The sequence below is a fragment of the Halichoerus grypus genome, chromosome 14 (genome assembly GCF_964656455.1).
Source record: "Halichoerus grypus chromosome 14, mHalGry1.hap1.1, whole genome shotgun sequence".
NCBI classification, from domain to species: Eukaryota; Metazoa; Chordata; class Mammalia; order Carnivora; family Phocidae; genus Halichoerus; species Halichoerus grypus.
The window spans coordinates 28,438,218-28,450,677 of record NC_135725.1 but is presented as its reverse complement, the minus strand read 5'-3'; the positions used below and the strand labels follow the sequence as shown (position 1 = coordinate 28,450,677).

Below are 12,460 nucleotides of genomic sequence, written 5' to 3'. Positions count from 1 at the left end.
GTCTTAACATACCAACTTCAGGCTAAATAAATGAGCACAGGAGTAAGTCAGAATGATGTTTTTAGTTTAAAGCGAGCAAAGTTTGAGTTGATTTGTTTTGTTTCAACATATAGTTAGTTGTATGAAAATGCACAAAAACCAATCCAGGTACAAGGCAGATTTTTCACAGATTCTTTCACCGCTTCTCTGGGTGGATTTGACCAAGGCATTTTACCCCCTTGGGCAGCTCTTTCTCCACTTGAAAAAGCAAAAGGTCTGTTGATTTTGCATGCCTGGGCGTACAATGTGCGAGTATTTCTAAAGAGCACTCAGGCCTATGTGGAAGGGATATGCAGTGCTTAATAATTTAAAAACCAAGAAAGGAAGCTCCGCCGATTGCTATTTTAATGAAAGTATTTAGAAAAGGAGTGACAGATTTCTCCTACTTTCACACGAGGACTGAAATCTGATGAGCTAAGATACTGCTGAAGCTTATGGCACAAAAAGAACGTTTCCACTCTTTCCTTTTACAATTCAGGCTCACGTGTTTGCCAGATTAATCATTATGTGTGTTGTAATCTGGCTTTGCATTGCTCAGGTGTGCACTCCTGGAAACCGACGGAGCCCCAGAAGTACTAGCCGCTCTTCAAGTGTTTACACGGTGCTTTGTGGAAGCTCTGGAAAAAAAAAACAAGCAGGTTTGTTATATTGCATATATTACTCATTACCCCAAAGACAAAAAAGGCTGTTAAGAGTATCTAGCTAATCACCAGGAAGGAGCACTTTATTTTTAGTAATTTTGATAAACTGTTTTGCTTATGAAGAAAGCTTCCAAATGAATGCCCCAGCAAAGGTAAAACCATTTTAGTTGAAAATAAATCAGGATAGTTTCTGTCTGCCCTGTGCCCTGGTACCCAGAAGCATTTACCTGCTCTTGTGTAAGAGAACTCTTACGCCAGCACGTGCCACCCTGGAGGAGGCATTTTCCGGCGCCTGTGTTGCATGCTGTCTGCCATGCGGGCCTCCGCCCTGCCCAGGCATTCTGGAGTCTATATGGCAGGTGCTAAGAAGGAATGCCACATATTACAAAGGAGTGCTGGGCATTCTTAATTATTAGAGTTTCCTTGCCTAGCTAGGAGAGACCCAAATGTGAATTGGGTTCCAGGAGAGAAAGGAGCCAGTAAAAGTGACAAGGAGAGATTTGAATCATTGTAGAGAAGCAGCTAGGAGTGGCAATGACCAAGAAGTGCGAGTTGGACACAATCAGCGAGCGAGAAGCCAGGCGTGAGGGCTGTAGGAAGACTTGTACTGTGGGGCCCCATCAGCAGAAGCCAGACAACCCCTGCCAAGGGCCGGGGACTGATTAGAGGGACCTTGTGAAACAGGAAGCGTTCCTACCAGAGCTTTCACTGTCGGGCACTTTAACTGACCTATACTATGTGTGGGGCCTTGCCTGTCCGGGCACCTGGGTCCACTGCAGCTTCCCAAGAGGTAGGCCATGGTCCCTCACCATGCTTTCCACAGCCTGACTGAAGAGAGCAGTGCTGTGTGACTGTTACCTGCTACAATCCCATACACCCCTACACCGAAGAAATCTCTCAGGTTTTAGCAGATGTTTCCGCTTTTTAAGGCAATCATAAATATTTATGATGTGTTTTCTCCCATCCTTTTTCCCTAGGGAGGTTAAATAGACTGTAGCAAACCACGTTTCAGTGGTACCCAGCCTGGAATTCAGGAGGAGAGCTCTGCTGAAAGGCATTGGTTGGCCCTCACACCCATTTTGAGGCATAACTGTAAATATCTTTTATCCTCCCTTGTGCATTTTTTGTATTCCCAGTTAGGAACCAGCCTCTAGAAAACCTGCCCCCTTGACTCCTGAACAACACCTAGGCTGGGGCTGAAGACACTGGTGAAAGCATTAGCTTAAGTGTGTTTTTCTTATCAGCCTTGCCTTGGGCACTGCGGATTCGGACTGGAGTTGCGGTTGCTTTTAAGTCATTTGTCTATTCTTATTTTTTTTTATTGAGGTCTAATTAACAAATACCAGGTTCAAGTGTACAACATAATGATTCAATATTTGTATATATTGTGAAATGTTAGAGTAAGTCTAGTTAACATCTGTCACCACAAAGTCACAAAATTTTTTTTCTTGTAGTGAGAACTATTAAGATCTACTCTCTTAGCAGATTTTGGATATGCAATACAGTGTTATTAACTGTAGTCACTATGCTGTATGTTACATCCATGAGACTTATTTATTTTATAACTGGACGTGTTTGTACCTTTTGATCCCCTTCACTCATTTCTCCCACTCCCCAGCCTGCCTCTGGCAACCACCAATCTGTTCTCTGTATCTGTGAGCTCAAGGGCTGTTTTGCTTTGTTTTGTTTTTTGATTCTACATATAAGTGATATCATATAGTATTTATCTTTCTCTGTCTGACTTATTTCACTTAGCATAATGCCCTCAAGTTCCATCCATGTTGTTGCAAATGGCAAGATAGCACTTTTTTTAACAGCTGAGTAATAGTCCATTGTATATACATAGACCGCATTTTCTTTATCCATTCATCTATCGGTGGACACTTAGGTTGTTTTCATGTCATTGCTACTGTAAACAATGCTACAGTGAACATAGGGGGTATAGTTAGTTAACCATCTTTTTGAGTTAGTGTTTTCATTTTCATTGGGTAAATACCCAGTAGTGGGATACTGGATCATTTGGTAGTTCTATTTTTAATTTTTCAAGGAACCTCCATACTGCTTTCCAGAGTGTCTGCACCAATTTACATTCCCACCAACAGTGCACTAGGGTTCCTTTTTCTCCATATCCTTGCCAACACTTGTTATTTCTTGTCTTTTTGATATTAGCTCTTCTAACGGATGTGAAGCGATTCCTTGTTGTGGTTTTGATCTGTATTTCCCTGATGATGAGTGACGTTGAACACCTTTTCATGTACCTGTTGGCCATCTGTAGGTCTTCTTTGGAAAAATGTCTATTCATATTTTCTGCCCATTTTTTTAATCAGATTTTTTTTGTATTGAATTTTAATGAATTCTTTATATATTTTGGATATTAACCCCTTATCAGATATATGATTTGCAAATATTTTCTCCTATTCGGTAGTTGCCTTTTCATTCTGTTGATGGTTTCTTTTGCTGTACAGAAGCTCTTTAGTTTGATGTAGTTCACTTACTTAGTTTCACTTTGGTTCTCTTTGCTTTTGGAATCAGATACAAAAATCATCACCAAGACCATTGTTGAGGAACTTCCCACCTGTGTTTTCTTCTAGGAGTTTTATGGTTTCATTCTATTTTCAATCTATTTTGAGTTTATTTTTTGTATATGTTGTTAAGATAGTGGTCCAGTTTCATTCTTTTACATGTGGCTGTCCAGTTTTCCCAGCACCATTAATTGTAGAAACTGTCCTTTCCCCTTTGTATATTCTTGGCTCCTTGACCATGTATGTGTGGGTTTATTTCTGCGCTCTCTGTTCTGTTGATCTGTGGGTCAGTTTTTATGCCAGTACAATACTGTTCTGATTACTATAGGTTTATAATAAGGTTTGAAATCAGAGGGTATGCTGACTCTAGCTTTGTTCTTCTTTCTCAAGATTGCTTTGGCTGTTCAGGGTCTTTCGTGGTTCCATACAGATTTTAAGATTGTTTGTTCTATTTCTGTTGCTTTTCTTTTCTTTTTTTTCTATTTTTGTTGCTTTCCTTTTAGAATATTACCCTGCTTAGGCTACACTGGTCTGGCGGTATGGAGGGGTACACACTGAGTCCCAGTGGAAAGCAAGGCAGGGATCCAAAAAAGAAAGAAGAATTCATTGCCCTACCTTTGGTCTCAGAATAAGAGGGCAGTAACCTCTTATCTTTGCACAGGCCTTCATATACATATATTACGTCATTTCTCTTTGTAGGGCTATTCCTGATTGCCTGCCTTTTTAATTGACGGCCATTTCTCATCATTGATCTCCTGCCTTCTTGAGTGCCCATTTTTAGATTACTCATAATCCTTTTTTTTTTTTTTTTTTAAAGATTTTATTTATTTATTTGAGACAGAATGAGAGAGAGCACATGAGAGGGGGGGAGGGTCAGAGGGAGAAGCAGGCTCCCTGCCGAGCAGGGAGCCCGATGCGGGACTCGATCCAGGGACTCCAGGATCGTGACCTGAGCCAAAGGCAGTCGCTTAACCAACTGAGCCACCCAGGCGCCCAGATTACTCATAATCCTTAATGCATAACACCCTGTGTTCTGTGTGATCCATGCATAACACTCTTTCCTTTCTGTGTTTTATTCATTCATTCATGCATTTATTCTTTTTTTTTATTTTTTTTTAAAGATTTTATTTATTTGACAGAGACAGAGATAGCGAGAGCAAGAACACAAGCAGGGGGAGTGGGAGGGGGAGAAGCAGGCTTCCAGCCGAGCAGGGAGCCCGATGTGGGACTTGATCCCAGGACTCTGGGATCATGACCTGAGCCGAAGGCAGACGCTTAACGACTGAGCCACCCAAGCGCCCGTCATGCATTTATTCTTAATAAAACGAATATTTATGAATCTGATATTCAAATGAGACCTGGACTGGTAACAATAATTTACATGTATCCGTATAGCCTGTCTCTGTCTTACAGCCTTGCCTGTCTCCCCCATGTAGCCACTGTTCTGAGTTTATGTTTATCATTCCTTTGCTTTTCCTGAAAATAATGTAATCACATATATGGGATTTCCTAAACCATGTTTTCTTTACTTTTTTGCACTTCATAAAACAAACAACAAACAAGAGTAGCATACTGTGTGCAGTCTTTTGAGCCTTGCTTTTCCCACTCACCAAGATTGCTCTATGTCGTGTGTGGCCACGGTGGGGTGTTGCTGTATAGCACTCTGTTGGGAAAGTGGTGGTAGGCCTCTGGGTTGTTTCCAGATTTTGTTTTCTTTTAGAGATAGGGTTGCCCTGAACATTCTGGGATATATATATATAGGAGTGGAAGTGCTGGTTATTAGGTATGCAAAGATTTAGCTTCTGTAGATACTGCCAAATTGTTTTCATATGTGGATGTACCAATTTATATTCCCCCCAACAGTTTATGAGAAATCCCATTCATCCACATTCTTTCCCATTGTCAGAAATATTTATCTTCAGTGCTTCGCATTCTCTTTTTATCCTTTCCTCTCACCCTTGTTGTATTTGGCAAGCACGGTGCAGTTCCATCAATGTGCCCAGTTGGACCAGTGTTGCCACAACAAGCCACTTTTTCTAAACTTGCCTAATGGCTTAGTACAAACAGCAAATCGGTTCAGGTTCTGGTTCCAGCAATGGCAGAGTCCAAAATAGACTAAATCTCCTAATGAAAATTATAAACTCTGAGCAAAATATGCTTAAAAACTATTTGAAGGTACTAGAGAGCCACTAAAAAAGCACATAGAAACTGGAGGAGATTTAAGCCTTGAAAAAGGAAACCACATTGGGATTTCTGCTAACCGTCTCCTTAGGTCTCTCATGTGAGGAGTGGGAGGGGGTTTTGTGGGGTCACAGGTGCCCAGAACTGAAGGCACAATCTGCTGGACTTGAGGTGTCATAAGACAGGGCTGTGAGCTGCCAGAGAAACAAAAAATAAATAAATGGGACAAAAGAAAACTAACATCAAAAGGTAGACTTAAACCCAAACATACTAACAGGCACATTAATTACAAAAATTAAATAAAAATTAGCTAAATATGCTAGTAAAAAGGCACAAATGTCAAATTGGATAAACTAAGATCCAACTGTATGTTGTTTTCAAGAGACCCATTCTAATTATAAAGACACAGATAGAGTAAAGTAAAAGAAAGGAAAGATAGGCTATACAAGTAATCATCACAGAAATTTGGTACGGCGCTATTAGCAGCAGATGGCGTAGACTTGAGGACAGGGTATGACAAGAGATAAAGAGGGACATTTTATAATGGTACGATGGTCAGGTCATCAGGAGAAATACCAATTATAGATGGATATGTGCCTAATAAGAGAGTTCCAAAATACATGAAGCAAAAATTGACAGAAGTAAAGAGAGAAAGACAAATGCACAGTTACATATAACATACTTAAGGGGCATCTGGGTGGCGCTGTCAGTTGGGTGTCCAGCTCTTGGTTTCGGCTCAGGTCCTGATCTTGGGGTCCTGAGATAGGGCCTGCTTCAGCTCCGTATTGAGCATGGAGTCTGGTTTCCCTCTCCCTCCGCCCCGCGCCCCCACGCTCTCTCTTTACCCCCCCAAAATAAATAAATCTTTAAAAAAATAAAATAATACTTAGACGTAAATTTAATAAAAGATATATAAGACCTCTACACTGAAAACTACAGAACATTGCTTTAAGAAACTTAAATATGTGAAGAGAGAACCCATAAAATTCCAGAACAATAGCCAGAACAGTTCTGAAAAACAAATGCAAAAAAAAAGACAAACCCCAGCAGACGCATACTACCTGATTTCAAGACTTTAAGCTACAGTAATCAAGACCGTGAGGTATCAGCAAAAGGATAGATAGATTGGTAGAACTGAAGAGTGAAGAGTCCAGAAATATATATCCATATAGTTCATACATTATATATATGTGTGTGTGTGTGTGTGTGTGTGTGTGTGTATGGTCAGTTGGTCGTTGACAGAGACACCAAGGCAATTCAATGGGGAAAGGAACGTTTTGAACAGATGTGCTGAAACAGCTGGATATCTATATGGCAAAAAACGAACCTCTGCCTCACAAAATACAAAAATTAATTAGAGATAGATCACAGACTTCAACGTAAATGCTAAAACTATAAAGCTCCTAGAAGAAAACATAGGAGAATATCTTTTTTTTACATTGGAACGATCTAAGATTTCTTACAATGGATGCAAAAAAAGCATAAACCATACAAGAAAAATTGGGTAAATTATAGATTTCATCAGAATGAAAAGCTTCTTTTCTTTGGTAGATTCATTAAGAAAGTGAAAAGGCAAGCCACCACATGAGAGAAAATATTTTCAATACATATGTTTGACAGAGAACTTGTGTCTGATCTCTTACTCTTACTCCCTAAGAATATAGGGATATATAAAGATCTCTTACTCCCTAAGAAACAACTCAGGTTTTTTTTAATGTAGAAAAGAAACGAATACATACTTCAAAAAAGATACATAAGTTGGCACTAAACACATGAAAATTGTTCAACATCATTTGCTGTCAAGAAGATGCATAGTAAACGCATAAAGAGGTGACATTTCATACCCACTGGAATGGCTGAAATTAGTAAGATTGGCAATATCAAATGTTTGCTGTGTGGAGCAACTGGAATTCTCATAAATTGCTGGTGGGAATGTGAGATGGTACAACCATTTTGGAAAACTACATGGCATTTTTTTAATAAAGTTAAACAGGCATCTACTCAGTAATTCTTCTCCTGTGCTATTTACCCAAGAAAAATGAAAACACATGTCCACAAAAAGACATAAATATGAATGTTAATTTGACACTTTTTTCATAGTAGCCCCAAACTGGAAACAACCCAAATACCCATCAATAGGGGAATGAATAAACATTATGGTATATTCATACAATGATTATTTCAAGCAATAAGAAAAGACTGGAAGAACGAACTACTCAACAAGCAGAGTAACATGGAAGAATCTAAAAAAAAAAAATATGTTGAGCCAAATTAGACACAAAAGAATACAAACTCTATGATTCTATTCATATGAAATCCAAGAATAAGCAAAATGAAACTCTCTTGTGGAAATCAAAATATTGGTTGCTGGGGAGTGGTGGAACCACAAATGAAGTTTTTGGGGTGACAGAAATGTTCTCTGTTTTGACTGGGATGATGGTCACATGGATTTACAGATTTACCAAAACTCTTCAAAGCCCGAGCACTTCACTGTTTCTAGATTTTCCTTTAATTTCTTACAAACATACTTCAAAGCCACTCTGCCTTCAGAGGGCATAAATAACTATAGCGCTTTGGCCCTCAAAGTGTTGTAAGCACCATTGTTGTTTCATGCTTTTTTTGTTGTTAAAAAATCATGCTGGAATACCTAACATCTCACAACCGCCTTGGAAACTCTCGCTTAAATAGGAGATTTATGTGCATAATTGGGTTCATGTGAGGTAAAGAACTGCTATGAAGACATCAGGAACATAACTTCATTTTTCTTAAGCCCCAGAAGGTGATTTCAAAAAGGTTCATTTTTCTGGTACATATTTACAAGGTTATTGGAAGCATTTTTTAAAAAATAAATGTTTAAGAAAACATTCTGACCATGTTAGTACTAGTAGGTCTTTTTGGGGTAGATGATGCAAGATTTTGTTCTTTCTTAATATCCCTTTCAACCGTAATGTCCATGTGGTTTTGAATTTTTTATTCTCTTGTAGCTGAAGTTTACATTCAAGACCTACTTTCCTTATGCTTCTCCATCTCTTGTTATGGTGCTGCTCCAACACCCGAAAGGTACGTGAAAGTTGATTCTACCCATATTCAAATAATTTCTGAGAAAGAACACTGACAAATAATGACCCTTCCCTACCAGTCCCTTATGTATAAAACAGGGGAGACGGACTCAGTCATCTCTAACATCCCTTTAAGTTCTCGGGGTCTCACATTCTGTGGGATTTTGAAATGAGAATTTTCTGGACTTCCCAGTTATCACTTACCAAAAGAAAGAAAAAAAGTGGCCTCTCGTTAAGTTTTGATAGTCTGCTCCGCATAACACGGGCTTCTACTGGTGCTGGCCAGATCCACCTGAATGCCAGGATCAGGCCAAGACTTGGCTGAGGAAGATTAAAACAGTATGTTTATTTGTATTTCATTCTTTCCACTCTGTGCCCCTTGTTGCAGAAGGAAAGATAAAATGATGAACAAAGCCTAGGAAATTTAGGGGAAATTTCTCCTAACCGAGCCAAGGGAAGAAGACTTTTGAAAGGATTCAGTAAGTGTATTGGATCATGGCCTTCTCTGGTCTCATTTGCCAGCCTTCCATTGGCCACATCCAGTTGGGGAAGTGATGATTCCATCCTTACTGGAGTTGACCTGTTGGCGTGTGTAGGAACTTGTGTTTAGGCAACGTTTCAGGCATAGAGAATAAAGGCATCCTTCCCCGTGGCAGCCTGGCATCTGAGGGAAAGGCAGCACACGGACGCAGCGTGGCCTGTGCCAGAGAAGAAGGCATTTTAAGTGTGGAAGGAAAAAGAAGAGGGAAAGAGCCGGTAGTATTTCCTTTTTATGCTATTTTTACTTGCATTTTTCCTGAGACTTGAATAAGTTGATTCATTCAAGGAAAGTAGATGATTCAAAGTTTCAGAGCATTTTACAAAATCCAGTTCTTTTTCCTTTTTCTAAAAGATGTAGGTTCTCACCCAAAGTGACCCATCTGACCCTGTCCTCTCAGGTGCTGGCAGTAGAGGTGGTAATGAGGCTAGCGGGACCTGGGGTCAACAGTGTTGTGAAACTTACCCTGTGGGAACACAACGGGAAAACTTTGATAACGAGACAGAAAAGTCAGCATTTCTCTTTCTAGGGGTACACTTTACAGCTTAGGTCAGATTAGCAAAGCCTGAGGTCAGCCAAAGCTGAATGAGCTCCAGAAAAAATACCGGAGTTGTTATTTTTTAAGTTGGGAAATCTATAAACAAAAGACTAAGGTGATACCTTGGGCATGAAGTCAGCCATTTACCTTTTCCTTTATGTGACTGTCCTAGATTTATGTCCAAAAATAAATAAGTGAATTTTAGCAGGAGTTCCTCCTATTCTGCTTTTCAGCATATTACTTTTGGAAAAAAATGAATGTTAAGTTCACAAATTGAAGTATTTTTTTAAGACTTTATTTATCTGAGACAGAGAAAGAAAGAACACAAGGAGGAGCAGAGGGAGAAGCAGACTCCCTGCTGAGCAGGGAGCGCGATGTGGGGCTCGATCCCAGGACCCTGAGATCATGACCTGAGCCGAAGGCAGATGCTTAACCGACTGAGCCACCCAGGTGCCCCTGAAGTATTTTTTAATAGTAGAATCTTCTATTCATCAGAAATTGATTTTGTGTCCACTGTAAAGTCCTGTGAGGCATAAAAGATAGATCACTTACAAGCCCTGACTATCCAAGAGCTACAGTAGGGGGGGACATAAAATAAGTATCTAAATAATTAATACAAAGAAGAAAATGAAACATACCTTCAAAGGCTACAAATCAAGAGTTAATGGGCATTTCAGAGGAGGGAAAGATAATGTACGAGCCTGTAACCCGTGACATTTGTGGGGTCGTTAGCAGTGCTTACCCTGTTGCTTACATTATCTTCTGATGTATTTAATTACAGAGCCTATCACTGCATGGAAATGTGGTAACTTTGTCAGATGTTGTGTAGAACTGCAGATACATACGTGTTCAGATGTGTCTAAAACCATGGGATAATTATGAAACCAGAAAAACTAACTCAAGAAAGGACATTTGTTTGTATGATATCTGTGTATTATTTTCCTGGCCTTTCCTTTAAACCTGAAATCATATTCTGAATTCATCACAGTCATAGAAAAACAGTTGGGCAACCTATTCTTAGTTCCCTATTGACTTTTATTACCATCTTCATGTACTTTGAAATCATGAATTGTCAGTGATGGGGAGGGTAGAAAAGAAAAAAACCTGGGGTATCTGCAACATAACATTTCCAGTCCTAGGGCAGGCTGCAGTTTGTCTCCTTCCGTATTCCTGAGTTAAAGAGCCTTTGAAGTTTAGTTCTGTGTAACACTGAGGATCTTCCCAGGCCTAAGGGATGGATATCGACTGGGAACAGCATGAGACCAGTGGTATGGGTCCCATGGACCAGGAAAAACAAGGCATTTTTCCAAAGCTCTTCTGGTCTTAGCAGCAGATGATCCTGATAGGTTTGACTTTTCTTCAGTTCCCTCTGGTCTGTCTCTCTACCCACAGAGATCCCACAAGAACTGTGGCACCAGCCACTGAAACATATTTCTGAAATGCTCAGAGAAATAGTTGAAGACCAGACTCACGGGTAAGCAAATCCTGACGACTCATAGGTCTGCGTCACAGTGGTTTCTCTTGATCCCGATCGTCCCTTTATGGAGGGCTGACGGGGGATGGCCTTTACTGGTCTGTGACCATCCCCAAACAGGTAAGCACTTTGCTGAGTGAGAAGTAGAGGAAGCACATAGCGAGCTGCATGTATCGCTCAGAATCAACAGATACGTATGTAAATACCTTGTATAGAAACTGTCCTGAATAATGGCCGGTATTGGATTTTGAAATATATAAGCATAACAATAAGAAAAATAGACGCTATAAAAAAAGCAGTGCCCGCATGCCACCCCACCCCCCCAGCCATGCAGAAGGAGAAGGGTGGTGCCCTCTGGGTCCCTTGGTCTTCTCCTTCCTCTTACTCTCTACGGAAGCAAATTCTAACCTTCTCCTGCACAGTAGGATAAAATGCCCCTTTTCCTCCTCTTTTTAATAAATATTTTTCTAAAGTTAGAAAATCCATTCTAATATAAATTAATTTCTAACATGATATTAAGTACCCTCTCATATACACTATTTTCCTAAAAGCAATCACATTTAGGCTTTTAGTTCTTTGTGACATAACACCCTTCAGCTTCCTCTTGACTTACTTTTTTGTAGAGTACAAATATTTTATTTGTTGTCTATACTAACCTACTAAGACTGTCTTTATTTGTTCCTTTTGCCACTATTCCCTCTTGAAATTCTCTGTAATCTCCTCACTGAGCCATCACATATTCCACTTGGTCCTCCTTATGTTCATGATCACTGATGAAGGCTTTGTGCCGGTTACTCACCTACCCCTCCCCAACAAGATTCGTACCAATAAATGAGACAAAAAGAACTAGCAGCCAAGCGGGAATCAGAGTATTGGACTCACTGACGACCTGTAACACCGTCAGCCTCATGTGTATCCTTTCAGATTGTCTCTGTTGCAGAGCAGGACCTAGACCCAAAACTTCACAGTACTCCTACTTAACCTAGATCTGCCTTAATTAGATTTCAGGGTCCACCTGCAGGGAGGAGTGGGTGAGCAGGTTTAGATGCTTTCTCAGCCGGCCACTGGGACTGCCTCACATACTTAGTTATTGGTAGAAAACAGCAAGAAGGACCAGGCCCATTTGTGCAAGGCAAGCTCTGAGCTCTGATCCAGGTGTGATGCCCATCTGTGAGTAGGGAGCGTGAGAGAGCCCTGGTGCTCAGCTTATAGTGAGGTCTGTAGGGGAGAAACCCTGTGGAGCTTGTCCTTTGCTTTTGAGACATCATAACCCAGCCGACCACTGATGCGGCCCACAGAGCACCTCTTCTCCCTCCTGTGGGACAAATAAGATTAATACCCTCCTTTTTTCTTTTCTCTCCACTGTTCCAGAAGCTAGATTTCAAAACATTTAATCACTTAGACCCAGATCAAACCAAGAGAGTCCTAGAACTCTCCTGTTCCAGGAGCTTCCCCGGTTCAGAAGGAA

The 12,460-nt window shown here is 40.3% G+C and overlaps 1 protein-coding gene across 3 annotated transcripts in view; it reads left to right on the top strand.

The window, feature by feature from the left end:
* Nucleotides 1-12,460, top strand: part of FANCC (FA complementation group C) — a 280,937-nt gene that overhangs the window by 244,475 nt on the left and 24,002 nt on the right. For all 3 annotated transcript variants that reach the window (XM_036084780.2, XM_078061967.1, XM_078061968.1), the window contains 3 exons: nucleotides 578-677; nucleotides 8,368-8,443; nucleotides 10,911-10,992. In XM_036084780.2, the coding sequence (XP_035940673.1) occupies nucleotides 578-677; nucleotides 8,368-8,443; nucleotides 10,911-10,992 (258 nt within the window). The remainder of the gene's footprint in view (nucleotides 1-577; nucleotides 678-8,367; nucleotides 8,444-10,910; nucleotides 10,993-12,460) is intronic.